Source organism: Python bivittatus, unplaced genomic scaffold, assembly GCF_059951505.1.
Source record: "Python bivittatus isolate LINGU-HERP-01145 unplaced genomic scaffold, Pbiv_v1 ctg000160_np1212, whole genome shotgun sequence".
Classification (NCBI taxonomy): domain Eukaryota; kingdom Metazoa; phylum Chordata; class Lepidosauria; order Squamata; family Pythonidae; genus Python; species Python bivittatus.
In genome coordinates, this window is record NW_028277076.1 from 8,766,857 (window position 1) to 8,783,160 (window position 16,304).

Genomic DNA, 16,304 nt, shown 5'->3' on the forward strand with positions numbered 1-16,304 from the left:
AACACTGATCTAGAGATTGCCTGGAATTCTGCAAACTAGATTTTGTAGTCTTAACCAGCATTTAACATCTGAGCAGAATCCTAATTTCCCACAATGCCCTGAGACACCGCCACATCTTCCTATTTAATAAAATTAAGAGGAGCTCTGGGAGCTGGCCTCTCTACCAAACTGAGTTACTATGCACCCCAGAGAGTCCACAGTTGGGCCGAGTCAGACCCTTTTAGGCACCCTTCGAGCGTTCTTGCAAGGTAGCGTCACAGCAAGCGCATTGCGACCGCATCAACCGGCCATGGGGTGGAATTCCAGGGCCCATCCCATCTTCTGCACCCAGAAGGCATTCAGTCCCCGATGTCTTCAGGGAAAACCCAGCCTAGTGTCTTAATCTGCTAATGAATTAATTTGTTGGATTTGATTTATCCATCTCTGTGCCTTGGAGAGGTGCGCTGCCTCATGAAGACATTGTGAAACTGACTAGTGATGAATGACAGGTGACGAACGATGAAATTGACCAGATCGCGCTCTCCGTAAACTGGGGTAGTAAAATCAACAGTGCACAGGTTAAAAAAAAACAACTGATCACTGGGAAAAGGCCGAGTTCTTTAAAAACAAAGATTGAATTCACGAGAAGGAACGAAGGCTGGCTTGAAGCCATACTCACTGCTTCAAACCATGTGAGCTGTGTTCCCACAATGCCCCTAGGTCAGGGAAAGACTGCATCTGCATTCAGACACTAAACTTTGGTTCATGTTAAGTTTGGTCAGTGTTGGTGTAGTGCAGTTTTTCAACCTTGGCAACTTTAAGATGTCTGGACTTCAACGCCCAAAATTCCCCAGCCAGCATGCTTTAATGCTGGCCTGGGAATTCTGGGAGTTGAAGTCCACACATCTTCAAGCTTGAAAAACACTGGTGTAGCGCCTTGCACACCCCCAAACCCATTGGTTTGTTATGGTTCAGTGTACTGCGCAAACACCGTTGTTCAGTAACGGGTTGTGCAAACACCGTTGTGTTCCTGCTTGTGTACCTCCTCTTCTACTGCACTGCTCCGCGCCTCCTCTTCTTGCTTTAAACCCTCTTATCTGTCTTAAGCAGCCATTGGGACATTAGTCTGCAATCCCAGCACATAAAACGCCCTCCGTTTATGCTTCTCGGATGCTTCTCTGGAGTGAGCATTGGAGCATGGCGCGAGCCTCCCCGATGCTTCTGCACTACAACTCCCAGCTGCCCCGGTGAGAACAGCCACAGGTGGGGGCAGCTGGGAAACGTAGTTCAGTCTATCTTACAACCTAACAAGCAGAGGGAGAAATTACACTGGACATCCCACCACCGAAGGAGTCTGTGATTCAGCCAGCAATTCCTGCATTCCTTTCTCCAATTCTGCTGCTGCGCCCGGAAATCTTCCCCTGGCTCAGATGCCTTCCATAACCAAGGGGACTTATGGGTTGGGCAAAATCTGGCGGATAAATCCTCAGGCCCAGCCTTACAAAACTCAGCCCTGTGTCCGAACCTCCGTGACGAAGGCGATCGTCCCAATGCATTTTTAGCAAGCAGAGTTTCCTGAAAAACACAGGTGCTTTATTGACCAGTGAAGTAATCCCTACTTCTCAGATTGGCGATAACATCCTGCACACTAAGAGGTCATCTGGGCTCCCCCAATGCCGTGAACCCCAAAGTGCTCAGTTCCATTTCGGCCTAGTTGAAAGCTTCTTCCCAAATCCCATGATATGCTTTTTAATTATAGTGCTAGGAAATAAAGTCTCCAGGCTGAGTCAAGCTCAACTTTCTAGGGCAATGTTTCTCAACCTTAGCAACTTTAAGAGGTCTGGACTTCAACTCCCAGAATTCCCCAGCCAGCGTGCTAAGGTTGAGAAACACTGTTCTTAGAGATTTCATGCTGGCTGGGGAATTCTGGGAGTTGAAGTCCAGACCTCTTAAAGTTGCTAAGGTTGAGAAACACTGTTCTTAGAGATTTCAAGGACAAGACCATGTTATTCCAGCAGAACTCGAAAGTGGTTTACCTTTTTCTTCTTCACAGACTTTTTTCTACTTCCTAGTTTAGTTTATTGCCCTGAGACTCCTGCCCTGGGCAGGGGGTTGGACTAGATGACCTCGAATATCCCTTTCAACTCTGCGACTTGTCTCCTATCAAAGCACACCTAAACCCCGCTTTAGTTTTCCAAGATCAACCAACCTGAGCTAAGTGCTGCCCCTTAGCTGGATCCTAACGGAAATATACAATAATTTATTTCCCACCCCAAACCCTCCCTGTATGGCTGTTTTGCCTTATGCTGTAGATGAGAAAGCAAGGGCAAATTAGTTCCACGGGGGGCTTGGAATTAATTGCTGGGGTTAACAGCTGGGCTTCGCTTTCTCTGCATTATCTATAGGATCAGGTTTATTAAAGAAAGTTCCCCATGTTCTTTTAGCAAGGTAGCACTGATATTTAGCAAAACAGCCACCTAAAGTCATTGATAGTCCAGTGGCATACAAGCTTAATAATTTTTTAAATATTATTATTATTATTATTATTATTTTACTATTTTATTTTATTATTTCTATAATAAATAAATAAAATAAATTTATTTTATTTTATTTTGATTATTCCTATTTTAAAAACGGGGAACGGAGGTCAGTCTGAAAAAGTTCCACATCCAGGAAGCTTCAAAACAAGCGCCTTATCCATCTTTTAAGTTACCTGGTGTATAAAACTTTATATACATATATTTGCGCAGGTGTATAAAAAAGAAAATTTTTGAAAAGGAGCATCCCTCGACGCCGACCGCAAGAAAAAGGCCTGGTCCAGGGAAAAAAAATGGGAACCTCGCCGGTCCCAGCGGAGCGGTGGGAAAGAAAACGCATTCAAGGGATCTTTGGACCGCGGAGCTCCGGGCCGATTCGTCAAAAAGCCTTCTCGGCTCGTGCGAAGCTAAGGCGACTTCCTCGGGGAAAGGAGGCGCAGCCTGCCTGCTTACGAAGAAAGAAATCCTGCGGAACTCCCCGAGACGGGAACCCACCCAGCGCCCGGAGGATCGGGGCTGGCTGGCGCGCAATCGGATCTTCGCACCTTCGCATTTGGGAATCTCAACCTAAGACTAGCATTCAGGGCTCCTGGCGGCGGCGGCAGCCCCCGCGACCCCGCACCTGCAGCAGGGGAGGCGGGAGCCGCGGAGGCCCCTCCCCCGGCGCCACGCCCCCTCCCCGGTCCGCACGTGGCGAGCCAGCCGGCGGGGCTCACCTGTGCCAGGCAGCGCCGGCCGCCGCCGCCTCCCGCCCCGAGCTCCCGTCCCGCGCGGCCCCCGGAGAGCCCCCGGCCCTCCGGCAGCGGCCAGCCGAGGAGGCCGCCCGCCCTTCCGCCCGTCTGCCTCGGCCCCTGCGCGGCTCGCTTGGCCGGGCGCCCGCCCCTCGCCGCGCCTCTGCGAGCACCTTGCTCCAGCCCGCCGCGTAAGCCCGTTCGGTATTTGAATAGCACAAAGGAACCGCCTCGCCTGGATTGGCGGGTCAGGCCCCAGGTGGGCGGGCGGCGGCTGCCAATCCAAGGCCAAGGTGCCCGCCAATAGGTCCCCGGCGACGGGGGCGGGCCGGGGGAGGCGGTATAAATAGCGGGGGCTGGGCAAAGCAGCGCTTATTGCCTGGCCCTGCCGAGCGCGGACGGCCGGGGCGCGAGTGGGAGGGCCGGCCGGCCGGGCAAGCCAGCCAGCCAGCCGGGCAGCGGGGTGGGGTTCGCGGTCGCCGCCGCCGGAGCTGCCTCTCGGAGCGCCCAGGCGCCTGGCACGGGCGAGCGTGCCCGCCCGCCCGGCGCGGCCCCTGTTGGAGAGTGGCCCCGGGCAGCTCCGCCTCGCCGCCCCGTCCCTGGCTGCCGCGGCGCGGGTGGATGCGGGCCCGGGCGCCGGCCGGCGGCCGAAGCTGAGCGGCCGCGGAGGAAGATGGAGTGCGCCCTGGACGCGCAGAGCCTGATCAGCCTCTCGCTGCGCAAGATCCACGTCTCGCGCACGCAGCGCGGCGGCCTCAAGCTGCACAAGAACCTGCTGGTCTCCTACGTGCTCCGCAACGCCCGGCAGCTCTACCTGAGCGAGCGCTACGCCGAGCTCTACCGCCGCCAGAGCAGCGCCCTGCCCGGCCAGCCGCCGCACCAGCTCTACCCGGAAGGCGGCGGCGGCGGCGCGGTGCCCTTGGCCGGGCTGGCACCCGCGCCCGGCGCCTGCGCTGCCCCGGCGCTGGGCGAGCTGGCCGGCGCGGACTTCCAGCCGCTCCCCGCGGCCGCCGGGCCGGAGGGCCTCCAGCTGCGGAGCTGCGCGCTGGCCCGGCCGGGCGAGGAGCCCCCGGGCGGCGCGCCCCCGCCGCTGCTGCTCCTGCCGCCGCCGCCGCCGCCCGCCGAGGACGCGCTGGGGCTGCCCGGGCCGGCGGGCGTCTGCCGGGACTCGCCGCTGCCCTTCTACGCGCCGCGCTGCGCCTACCCCGGGCCGGGCGCGGGCGGCGGGGGCGACTTCGGCGCCTCCTGCCTGGCCGGCGCGCCCGTGGGGCCCCCGAGCCCGGCGCACTGCTCCAGCCGCACCACCGTCCTGGATCTGGACACGCACGTGGTGACCACCGTGGAGAACGGCTACCTCCACCAGGACTGCTGCTGCGCGCCCTGCCCGCCAGGCGGCCTCGTGCCCGCCGCCGCCGCCTCCGCCTCGTCCGCCTGCTGCTGCCCGCCGCCGCCGCCGCCCAGCCCGGGCGCCAAGCGCAAGTACGAGCCCGCGGGCGGCGCGGGGGAGCCGCCGCTGCCGCCTCCGCCGCCCGGCGCGCCTTCGCCCTTCGCCGCCTGCGCCAAGCGCGCCCGCTTCGAGGGCTTCCCCGCCGGGCAGCCGCCCTCGCCGCCGCCGCCGCCGCCCTCGCCGCCCCCGCCGGACGCTTCCAACATCTCCAGCCTGATCTCCATCTTCGGCTCCAGCTTCAGCGGGCTGGTGAGCCGGCAGCCTCCGCAGGCGCCGGCGGACTCGGAGCAGCTCCCGAGCGGACAGCTGTGCGGGAAACAGGCGCTGGCCAGCCTGGGGGCTTGGACGCGGGCCATCGTGGCCTTTTGAGAGCGGCGGGGGCGCCCGGGGGGCGCAGGGTCTCCCCGCCGCTCGGCCCCTGCTGGGACGGTGGGGCGCAGCCGGAACGGAATCGGGTGGGAGAGATCCTGAAACAAAGACTGCGCGGGGGGGGGGGAGCGGGGGGCGGCAAGAGTTGGGGGGCGGCGAACCAAGCGAATGTTTTATAAAATTGTACCATAGACTTTCCTTCGGAGATTTAGCTCTTTATTTTTGCAGCGAATGGACGAGGAGATGCGAACCTATTTAGGCACCGACGAAACGGAAGAGAAGCGAATAACTTTCTTTTGTTTCTTGACTCCAAGCGCGTTTTGAGTTGTGGGGGGTTTCTCTCTCTGGTTTCCAAGCCTTCTTTCATTTTCTTTTGAAAAGGGGGCTTTTTAAAAAAAAAAATGGGGGGCGGTTAGCACGGATGCCGCATAGGGGAAGAGGAGAAGAAAACAAGATTTGGGGAGATTGGTCGTCCAAGAGTTTATTCTACCTACTTGGAGGGGGGGGGGGTTGGGAAAAAAACTAAACTGGAAAATGGGGGGGGTGTCCCAGCCTGGAGGGGGGATTAATTTTTCTGCAAGGCAGGTGATCCATTTCCTCAACCCATCTCCTAAAAATCCCCCCCACAAAATGGGAGGGGGAAGATATTTTACATTTCCAGCCTGTAATGAGAAATATTTTTAAAAGCTTTCTGAATGCCAGGGTGGGTTTATTTTGAGGGCTGTTCCTTTCAAATGCTGGGTTTTAACAGATTTCTTTCCTAGTCACTTTCCCCCATCTCAAATGTCTGCATTTCTCCACTTCTTCCCAGTAACTTGGGGCTTGGAGTGGGAGGGGGCTCACCTTGAATGGACATCCCCCCTTTTTTTAAAAAAAAAAATCCACAATGTTTTATGGTGCAGAAAAAGATTAGAATAAATATGTTCAGCTACAGGAAATGTAGAGAGTGATTTCATATTAATTTACCATGTTGGAGACAGTTGTTATTTTCCCCTTGCATGCACACACACACACAGAGCACCCTCTAAGTATGTCATTTGCAGATGGATTTTGGGGAGGTAACAACTCCCATCATGCACAGCTGTCTGCTTCCCTCCCCTCATCCCGAGGGAGGTGCAAGAGAGAGAAAAACAACTACGAGCTCATGCGTTCACTATTCTAATGTGTTTCAATGTGCTGGATGACTTTCTTTTCTCCAAAATTTAGAAACTCCTCAATCAACCAGCATTGTTCAGTCTTCTGTGCAGGAAAAAAAAAAAGAAGTCTGTGTTTCTGTAACCCTTTTTATTTCTTGGAGGGGGAAAAATAAATTTGTGTTCTTTTTTCTTATGATTCAAGGGAAGGGAGAGAACAGCCTTTTGTTGTAAAAAGGTGGCTTTTTCGATTTGCCATCCACTTCACGTGAAGCACTGTGTATTAAAGGACGCATTGCCCAAACAGTTATTTTCCCCCCTTTGTATCTCTGTATATTTTTGTGTGTGCGCATACTGAATTGTATATCACCGGGTAAAACTGTTCAGATTTGTTTAAATTTATAATCTTAATAAAAAGGCCGATTATAAAAAGTCCGTGGCTGTGTTTTCCGGTTGCCGCTACAGAAAGGAGTTTAGAGCTGGCGAGGGGCTCGCCAATCTCACTTCAGTTCCTGCTACTCGTGAGTAAACTGCATGGGCCACGCGTCGCTGAGGAGACTTCTTCCTGAAGTCAAAACTCAGCTTTGCCTTTGCTATAAATTTAGCCTAACACAGACTCAGCCCGGGCAGTTGCTCGGGTCTCGATTGGAACGGAATCGTTGACTTGTTCTAACAGTTTCTGGAAAAGTCCTTGGATAAAAGCACTTAACTTCACGCTATCGTTCGCATTTTTAAGGGGGGGGGGAAGCCTTATCTGCAGGAGTTCCTAAGAAAGCGAATAAACAAAAGGAAAGAGAATGAATCATCTCTCTAAGATCATGAGGTTGGAAGCAAAAGGAAACCGTCAAGCTACCTTCCTTAAAACTGTTTTGCGCTACTTGGTGGCTTTTAAGTGTTCGGGGCAAACTTAGTTCTAAAAAGTTAAAAACATTTATTGCTTAAGGAAGCCTGCGCGGCTTCAGGGAGTTTGTTGAGTTCTGGAATTTTTCTTTTTTCTTTTTAACCGGAGAGGGCCTTTGATAAGGGGATGAAAGTTTTTCCCAGCGGATCTATAAAACATGGTTATGTGGCTGCATTCCTAAAGTTTGTTTTTCCCTCTTTTCTTTAATATATCTGGAGCGGAGTTTGTTATCTCTGCTTTACGCCACTTGGTGGTGTTTTCCACACACCCCTCTCTTTAAACCAAATGAATGAAGGTAATAAAAAGATTTTTCTGACCACCTACAGGCTGACCTCAAAATTAATGGGTGCGTGCGTGACTGTGAGCGCGCATGTGTGCGTACACGAACACACACACATTTTTCATAGTAGCTGTTCCTAAAATGTAGCTGGAAGCAGAGGTTCCCAACTCCGGGCAAAATTGGTATAATAAATCAAAACTTTTTGACACTCCTGATTAGAATTTTTTTACCGGAAGGAATATTTACTTTCTGATCTCAGGTAGATCACCATTTTTGTTTCTGAGGGTCACTGATGCATTTCAACGAACTCGTGCCCTCGCTGCTATCATCGAATCGTCTGGTTCTTTTTTTTTTTTTTTCTGAAGTAGGAAAATCATTTATTATGGATCGTATTAATATTATCACTTAATCTTTGTTTAATCTTGCTGAACGTCAGCTCTGAAAAAGCCTATTTTAGATCAGAGCTGAAATCTGGGAGGATGGAGGTTGATTGGAATCAGAGGCTGGTTAAAAAAAAAAAAAGAATTGTCTTCTTTTTTTAAATCTTTTTTTAAAGAATATATATAATTTTAATTCGTTTTTCCAAGCTTAAAATTTCACCGCGGTAGAGCCCAGCTGAAAAGGCAATTGCCAGATCCCCCCCTAGCGGTCATTGTGGGCATTGCAGTATTATGGTGTAGCAGATTAAAAAATAGGTGGAAATTCAACTCATTTTGGGGGGATTTATGACATTACTAGAAGGGGGAGCCAAAGTGGACTTTTCTCCCACTTTTTCTTGCCTCTTTATACACACACACACATATGCACACACAATATACACACATATTAAAAATATCCATGGGTTGCATAAAAAAAAAAAGATTAAAACAGGGAAAGGCTATTGTAGAATTTGGATAACCCAGGTTAATTGCTACAGGACACCAAGCCATGATTTTAATGAACAACCTCCGAGTCCACTCAATGTGCTACATCATAAATCAGGGTTTACCAGCCACCAGCAGTTGAGTTCATGTGATAAATAAGCCACAATCTGCTTAAGCGGGGTTGGATGCAAAAGTTTTAACCTTGCACAGCACACTGCAGCACAAAACAGAGTTTTCACGCCACAATGGTGGGTTTCACACCAGACAGAAAGCTGAAACCAAGCAGAGTAGATCATGGGTTACGTGGAATGTCAACCTAGCGATTGTCCCTGTCCCTCTCCAATTTGATGGCCAACCAACATCACTTTTTGGGGCCACGTAAATGGTGGCCCACACTCTCCACAGGAAAATGGGGACATGGGGAGGATTCCCAAAGTGGAGGAGTGTTTAAATCACTAGAAAGCCCAATTAATGCCTTACGTCATGGCTTTTCCCCCTAATTCTGCACTGGTCCAACATCTCGAGAACTGTGAGTCCAGCTCTGGGCACCACGTGTGGAGGAGTTAGAGTAGATTTGGAGAACAGCAACGAGGAGGATCCGGGAACTAGAAAATAAGGCCTAAGAGGAGCGTTAGAAGGCACTGGGTGGGTTTAGCCTTGAGAAGGCAAGACTGACTGGGGGTAGAATATCCTTCTCCGACTTGCGTAGAAGATCCAGACCTGCTTCTTCTCATTCTCGAGTGCAGGACAGGGAATCATGGATTGAAGGGGCAGGAAGGGACAGCTTCCCGCAAGCATCGGGTGGGTGAAATGATAACAGTTGCATTCTGATGTTGTGATGCAAGCCACATCACGATGGCAAGTTTCACCCTAGACAGAAAGCTGAAACCAAGCAAAGTAGATCATGGGTTACGTGGAATGTCATCCTAGCGATTGTCCCTCTCCAATTTGTTGGCTAACCAACATCATGATATACTTGGGTCAGACGTTTGGGTACAAGGACCCAAGGGAGGGGAGAAGTGATCTCTGCTGGAAGTGATCAAGCTGAAGGCGAACAGCCATCACTCTGGAGCAGTGTTTCTCAACCTTGGGAACTTTAAGACATGTGGACTTCAACTCCCAGAATTCCCCAGCCAGCCATGCTGGCTGGGGAATTCTGGGAGTTGGTCCACATGTCTTAAATTTCCCAAGGTTGAAGTCCACATGCTGGGAGTTGAAGTCCACATGTCTTAAAGTTCCCAAGGTTGAGAAACACTGGTCTGGCGGCTTTAACTGGAAGTCCTGCATGAAGCAGAGGGTTACCCAGGATTTGCACAACTGACCAGGATCAGAAATTTTATGTAAAACAATAATACACTCAAACCTACACAGCAGCCCTGGTGAAAGTAGACGGTGTGTGTGCCAAGGTTGAATTTTAGGTTGACTGGATCCAAACAGGCTTGGACCTGGAGATATTTTGGGGGTCATCCGAAGCAAAGAAGCAAAAATGAACCCTGTGAACCAAAAACGAAGACCGTGATCAACTTTCTGCAGCCGTAGGAACAGAGAGCCAGCAAGAGATGTGAATTTCTCCCCTCTCTGCGGTAGGAATTTGGAAAAAGGGAATATTTTCAGCCCCGCTTCCGCCACTCTTTCTCTCCAGCTCTTTTTCCCAGAGGACCCGCTGGGTGAAAACAGAGCTGGCCAGACGAGTTCTCGATGGCTTTTCCTCCCCACCGACGGTTTGCAGGAGAGCATTTCAAAGGGCCCGTCGCAGATAAAGTCGGGGCCAGGAAGGCAGCCGGGTTTCAAGAGCATCGGCCCCGTTTCCACGTTGCAGAGCGCCGAGGAGAAAGCGGAGCTAGCCTGAAACAGAGTTTGTTCTGGGCTAAATTTAAACCCCTGATAATTAGCCGACTGGCTCTGCTGGCCCCTCTTTGGTATTCCCACAAGACAGTAACCTCTCCATGAACCCGGTTAAGTATGTTGTGGGAACAGGGCCAATGTACAGGGCGAACCTAAAAGAACAGGTTAATTTAGCAAGCAGCGGGTGGGTCGGGCGAAGGCAAGGGTGTCCTTTAAAACATCCAGAAAACTAGAATGGGCTTTTTTCATGAACACTTCCTCCAACCTGGCGCCCTCCAGATGTGCTGGGACTACACCTCCCATCGCCTCGGCCCATCCGGCATTGCAAGCCCAACAGTTTATTTATTTGATTTATAGTTCACAGTTGTCATGGCCCAATTCACTGGAAGCGATGCTGGGCGATTGATGGGAAAAGAATAAATAGGAATTAAAATACAATATAACAATATTCCTACAAATAATAAATAGTTCTCTTGGATGCCAGGGAAGCGGGGGGGGGGGGCTGAACGAGGCCGGGGTTCGAAAAGCCAGGTAGAGATCCCCTGACTACAAAGCCCATCCACCCAACGGAGTTTATGGGGAGCGGGGTCCAAAAGGAGGAGGAGGGTCCAAAAGGAGGCTGGAGGAGCAGTGCTTAAGAATCACCCTGATTTCAAACTGTTCTAACAGCTTGTGTTTTTGGGGGGGGGGGTCTGTCAAGCAGAGTAAAAAAACATTTCCAGCAAATAAATCGAGAAATGTGAAGAGGTGCAGGGAAGCCTTTGGAATAGCTGACAGATCCCGGGGCAAAATGTTTCTTTAACCACCATCCACGCCCCCCCGGTCTCCACTTTCTCCTCTCTGCATCCCGTATCCAGACAATTTTCTTCTTCTCCTTCCCTGTCTTTCTTCCCCTGAAGCTGACGGCCCCCGTTAAACGAGAGAATCCCAAAGAAAGTTGAGGTTCAGTGGGGTTGTTTTTGCTAAGGGCGTGTTTCTTGGGAAGGGGCTGCTCCCCGCCTGTGGGCGATTGCCCCCTTCTTACAAAGTGGGATCTGGAGATGAAGACCCCGCGGGGAGAATTGTGGCCCCCCAAGACTTCCTGTGCCTCCGAACAAGCCAAGGAGGGGTTTGCAAGGCGCTCCCCAGGAGCCTCCAGATCGAATCAGATCTTGGTTATGGACGTAAACCAGCATTATCCAAAGCGACTAGGATCACAGAAAGCAGCAGGGGTCTTTCCAACATTTGGAGATGAAAGAGCTTGGGTGCAAACTAGGAAGCAAGCAAAGGAAGGGCTCCCACGTTTTCCTTTCCCCCCAAACAGCCAGCCCTGTCCATCTGTGGGGTGGGGCTCCACCACCTTGGGGGCCCTCAACCTCTACAAAAGGTATCAGATGTCCCCTTCGAACAATGACCTTAATATAAGAGGGACAAAGTCTCCCTCAACTTCATGGATACCAACGACCGTCTGGAAATAGTTTGTCACTGGATTGTTTTGCAACTTCCAGCCTCGCCTAGAGTCCTGAGATCTCCTGGTGGCCTCCCATCCAAGGGGTAACCAGATGTGAGGAGCTGCTACGAGTTCCAGCACCGATGGGCCTGCCTTGCATTTGGTGGGCGCTTTTCTCAGATGCTGTCCGAGGGCCCCTATTTTCTTATCCCTTTTCGAGCTGTGACATCAGGTAGCTGCTCCTTTTTTGCATCGTCCTCCTTTCAAACCGTTTAAATCGAGGCAGTTCTTGGTTTTAACTGAAAGAAGGTGCTTCCTACGTTACAAGTTTCGACGAGTCTGAGTTAGATCTTGCGGCCAAAAAGCTGGAATATACTGTAAATCAAAGAGTCACAAGAGCAATAGATCCAGGAAGGAATCCTGTATTCAAACGGGTGCTTCCTAAATCTGTATTTGAACCAGAATGCAATTGATTGATTGAGATCTGCCATTTTTTCCTCTGGATTTTTATGGCTCGTGGATCTATTCTTGCTGGATTCCTACGATTATACGTCTGCTGGCATTTCGAAGTATTTTTATAACGACGTCCGTTCATTTTCTCTCTTTTTCGGGTAATGGCTCTTTTATTTGGATCTGCATTTCATGTTTATTGGCACCTAAACCCAAACGAAAGTTTTCAAGAGTTGAATGAGTCAGGCAGGCCTCGATGATCACGGTTATGCCCTGGGAAAAGGCGAAAAAACAGCTTAGGATATACAAGGAGAGGGTACGTAGAAGAAACATAATTAATTTAAATGAATTAAATCTCCAGGGCCAGACGGATTATGCCCTAGAGATCTGAAGGAACCGACTGGGATGATCACAGAATGACTCTCAGTAATCTTTGAGGATGCCTGGAGGACAAGCAAGGTCCCAGAACGATGGAGAAAAGGATCCCCATCGTCAAAAAAGAGAAGGAGGAAATGCTGGGAAACTCTGTAGATAGGTCAACTTGACGTCCACGTGGACAAGGTCTTCAAAGAGATGATCAAAGCATGTTTGTGCGTCCTGGGATAGGCAATTAACAGCAGCCAGGACGAACTTGATGCAAAACAGATCCTGCCAGGATAACTTTATCTCCTTCTTTGATACAGTAGCTATCTTAGTAGATTAGGGGAATGCCAGAGACATAGTATATCCAGACCTCAGTTACACCTTTGACAGAGTGTCTCGGGACCTCATAAAAGGGTAAGATATGAGCTAGATGATATCACTGTTAGATAGATGTTCACAGCTTGGAGGGCACGCACAGGGCTCTGTCTGGCATAACCCATGTCCCATTTTATCAGTGACTTGAATGAGGGATTGGAAGGGACCCTTTGCAGATGACATAGATGGGAGGTTGACTAATATTTTCGATGAAAGGGAAAACATGCAAAAGGCAAGCTTGAGCGGTCAGCTGCAACGCACAGGGTGCAATTTATCAGGGACAAATGTAAAGTTCTGCATCTGGGTAGGGAAAACGAAAAGCGCAACCATAGGATGGGAAGAAAAGGATCTGGGTGTCCTCATTGGTCACAAACTAAACACGAGCCAACAGTGTGATGCAGCGGCCAAAAAGGTCAATACCATCTTGGGGTGTACAGGCTCCCAAAATAATGCCTTTTTTATAAGAATGGGGTGCTTTTATATCTTAATGTGTACGGATCATTGATCCTAACAAACATTGTACAAATATTTGAGGTGCACACTTGTCATTTATGTACAAATGTTCGGGCCCTGCCAGTTTTGAAAACAAAAAACTGGCAAACTCTTGCAAAAGATGGATGTCGATGGGCCTGTTACTCCAGGTTGCATATTTTTAAAAGGGGCGAAAGGGAGCATTATGCAGGCAAATGCAAATCAAACCAGTGTCACAACCGTTCCTACTTGGGATAAAAATATTTGCGCCCCAGATGATTCTCGGCACCCCAGGGGTACTGCAACACAAGATGCTTAGTACTCGTATTGATTTAATTAATTTATTAATTGTTAATTAACTGTATCCTTACTTTCAGTAAGGATTAATTAATATTTAATTCCGCTCAATTATTATCTTGCCGCCAAATGCTCACGGCGGCTAATGAAATAAAAACCCCAAAATAGAAAAAGGCTTCTGAAAGCAAGTTAATTAGAACTATCTTAAAATTTAAGTCAAGCCTCGCTCAAGAACGGACACATTCATCGTTTTCTTGGCAACCCTAAGAAGGGGTTTTGGAATGCTTTCTCAACTTCCCCCTCTAGCACTGAGATCCCCTACTGGCCTCCCATCCATGCCCTAACCAGTTCGGAACCTGCTTAGGTTTCTGGATATCAAAAATAAAAATGTTCCTGTTAAGCTCAAATGTGGGTGATCTCATGAACACATCCAGATAGTTTTCTTCTGGAAGCCCAGAAATGATTTGCCACTGTTTACTTGTAAGATATATATATATTTTAATTTCATAACCTGGTGGTCTCCCATCCCCTTACTAACCAGGTCCAGCCTTGCTTAGTTTTTTCAAAACCAATCAAAGCCTGCTACCGAAACCCTAAAATCATCCATGTGTTGAGGCCCGGGAGTAGCTAACGGGAGGCTAGCAACAGATCGGCATTATTTTTAGCAAGGATTCTTTAAACTGGGTGTCAACAACCCAGGATCATTTGACCCTCTTGTGAATCTCACTTTTATCAACGGGAGGTTTGGTGACTTTTATTGATCATCTCACCTATGTTTACGGACTAGAGGGGGAACGGTGGGGTGGGTCGCGTCGTGGCCGGCGCATTGGAGCACCGATGGGTGATGTTGGCTCTTTTTAAAATTAAAACGACCCGGATGCCCCTGGTCGCCTCTCGCCCGGCAGCTGGGCTGGGGGGACTCACTCTGCCCCTGCTCAGAAGCCCGTCCTTTCTCCTTATCCCTCGCCAACCTCTCGGCCTGACGGTTTGGGAGCTGAAAATATCGATCGGTTGCAAACCCCAGCAGAAATCTCAGCCTTTGAACGGGCAGCGCCGGGTTGTTTCATCTTTCCCCCTCGGCTGTTCAGCAGAGCCAGCCGGGGAAGAGGAGAGGAGGAAAAAACTGGGGTGGGGGGTTTTGCCGTCACCTCCCTTTCAGCCTGAAAATTACTGACATCGTGATTAATCGGCTGCTGATGAATATGCAGATGAGGGAAAGGAGCGAATGAAATGCAAGGCCCACAGCTCGCTTGCTGCAAAAACGGGGTGCCCTGCCAAGCTTTGGGACTGGAGAGGGAGAAGGAACGACAAATGGCATCTGGGCACGTGCTGAGAGCACACCAAAGTTGATCTGATCAGCTTGCCGGCTTACAGAATTGCCTGGGAAGAGCTGCCTCTTAAAGCACCAGCATCAGACCCTTCAGAAGTCAAGCGTGCCAAATTTGGTTTATTGTGTTTCTTGGAAAAGCAAGATAGCATCTTCTAGAACAGGGTTTCTCAAGCTTGGCAACTTTTAAGATCCTGGACTTCAACTCCCAGAATTCCCCAGCCAGCAGGCTGGCTGGGGAATTCTGGGAGGTGAAATCCACCCATCTTAAAAGTTGCCAAGCTTGAGAAACGCTGTTCTGCAAGATTGAAAACCCTTCCTTACTTGCTTGGTAGCCAAACGCTGGGTTGCCGCAAGGAAAATAAGGCGTAACAGGTCCCAGGCATAACCACTTCTGATTTAATAGGCCGATTCTGCAACTGGGTGAGTTCTTCTGTTTTAGAGGGCATGCATTTTTATTTCATAGACTGCAGCGTTTTAGACTTCAGCTTGTGGAGTTTATTAATATACGTTATTATGGTGCAACAGTGCGCTATGCTATTACGGCAGAGCTGCCCAGAGTCATCAGGAGTCGGATGGCGTACAAATTAAATAAATAAGTCGCTTATCTCACACTTCTATTATAGGCATCCCTTGCTAGGAAGGCATTTGATCCCGTCTCTTGGATTCGACTTCCGTGTTGTGCGTTTCGTAAATTCTGCTGGTCGTTGACTGAATCGACGTTATGACTGCTACGAAAGGAAGACCAATTTAAGTCTGTCTCCCAAATATGTAGGTCCCCCCCCCGCCCAGCCCCAGGTCCTAGTTCAATACTCTGTTTCAGGGAATCTGAGTCGACCTTCCCACATTAAAAGCAAAGGATGCGGGATAAAATATTCATCTGGCCCATGACAAATCTGTAAGGATCAGATGCTTGTAGAGCACGCAGATCTACACAGGCGCTGGAGTTTCTTGTCCCATCTTGCATTTTATTTTATTTTATTTTATTTTATTTTATTTTATTTTATTTTAGCAGGAGGACCAAGAGGCTGGTTCCAGCCAAAGGTCTCCGCAAGATGCAAAAACCCCCCAGAATTTGTTGGAAATTCTCCAAACTGGAATGCCTGAACAGGAGGCCCCCGGTAAAAGCTACACAGCACAGATCTGTTGTGTTTGGGATGCGAGCAGAAGACACGCACTTCATCACCACAACCGAAGTCAGAAATCCACTTCCTGAGTATCTCTGTGCCCCGGTGCAAAAGGGAAGGTTGTCCCAGTTTATTTATTTAAACGTTTACATCGCCCGACTCCCAGTAACTCTGGGCGGTTCAGTGTCTTTAAAAAATCATCACAGGGAAAGGCCTGGGGTTCAAATGCTCCTTCTTTCATCTTTGTGCATTTGAAGTTTGGCTTTTTTCTTTTCTTTTTTTCTTTTGGCGTGGGGTTGGAGACGACGGTTAGCAAAATCCTTCCCGGCCAACACGACTTTGGGGGAAGGAAACCATAGGGGTGCTCATCCTTTTTTGAT

At 49.9% G+C, this 16,304-nt stretch overlaps 1 protein-coding gene across 1 annotated transcript; it reads left to right on the forward strand.

Moving 5' to 3' along the window:
- The first annotated feature begins 3,635 nt into the window (after positions 1 to 3,635).
- IER5L (immediate early response 5 like) lies at positions 3,636 to 6,349 on the forward strand. The gene has a single exon (XM_088147122.1). The coding sequence runs from the start codon at positions 3,921 to 3,923 to the stop codon at positions 5,061 to 5,063; it is 1,143 nt and encodes a 380-aa protein (XP_088003248.1). The 5' UTR covers positions 3,636 to 3,920; the 3' UTR covers positions 5,064 to 6,349.
- The last annotated feature ends 9,955 nt before the right edge of the window (positions 6,350 to 16,304 follow it).

Excerpts from the sequence above, each read along its gene's own strand:
- IER5L (XM_088147122.1), top strand. The coding sequence starts at position 3,921 with ATGGAGTGCGCCCTGGACGCGCAGAGCCTGATCAGCCTCTCGCTGCGC.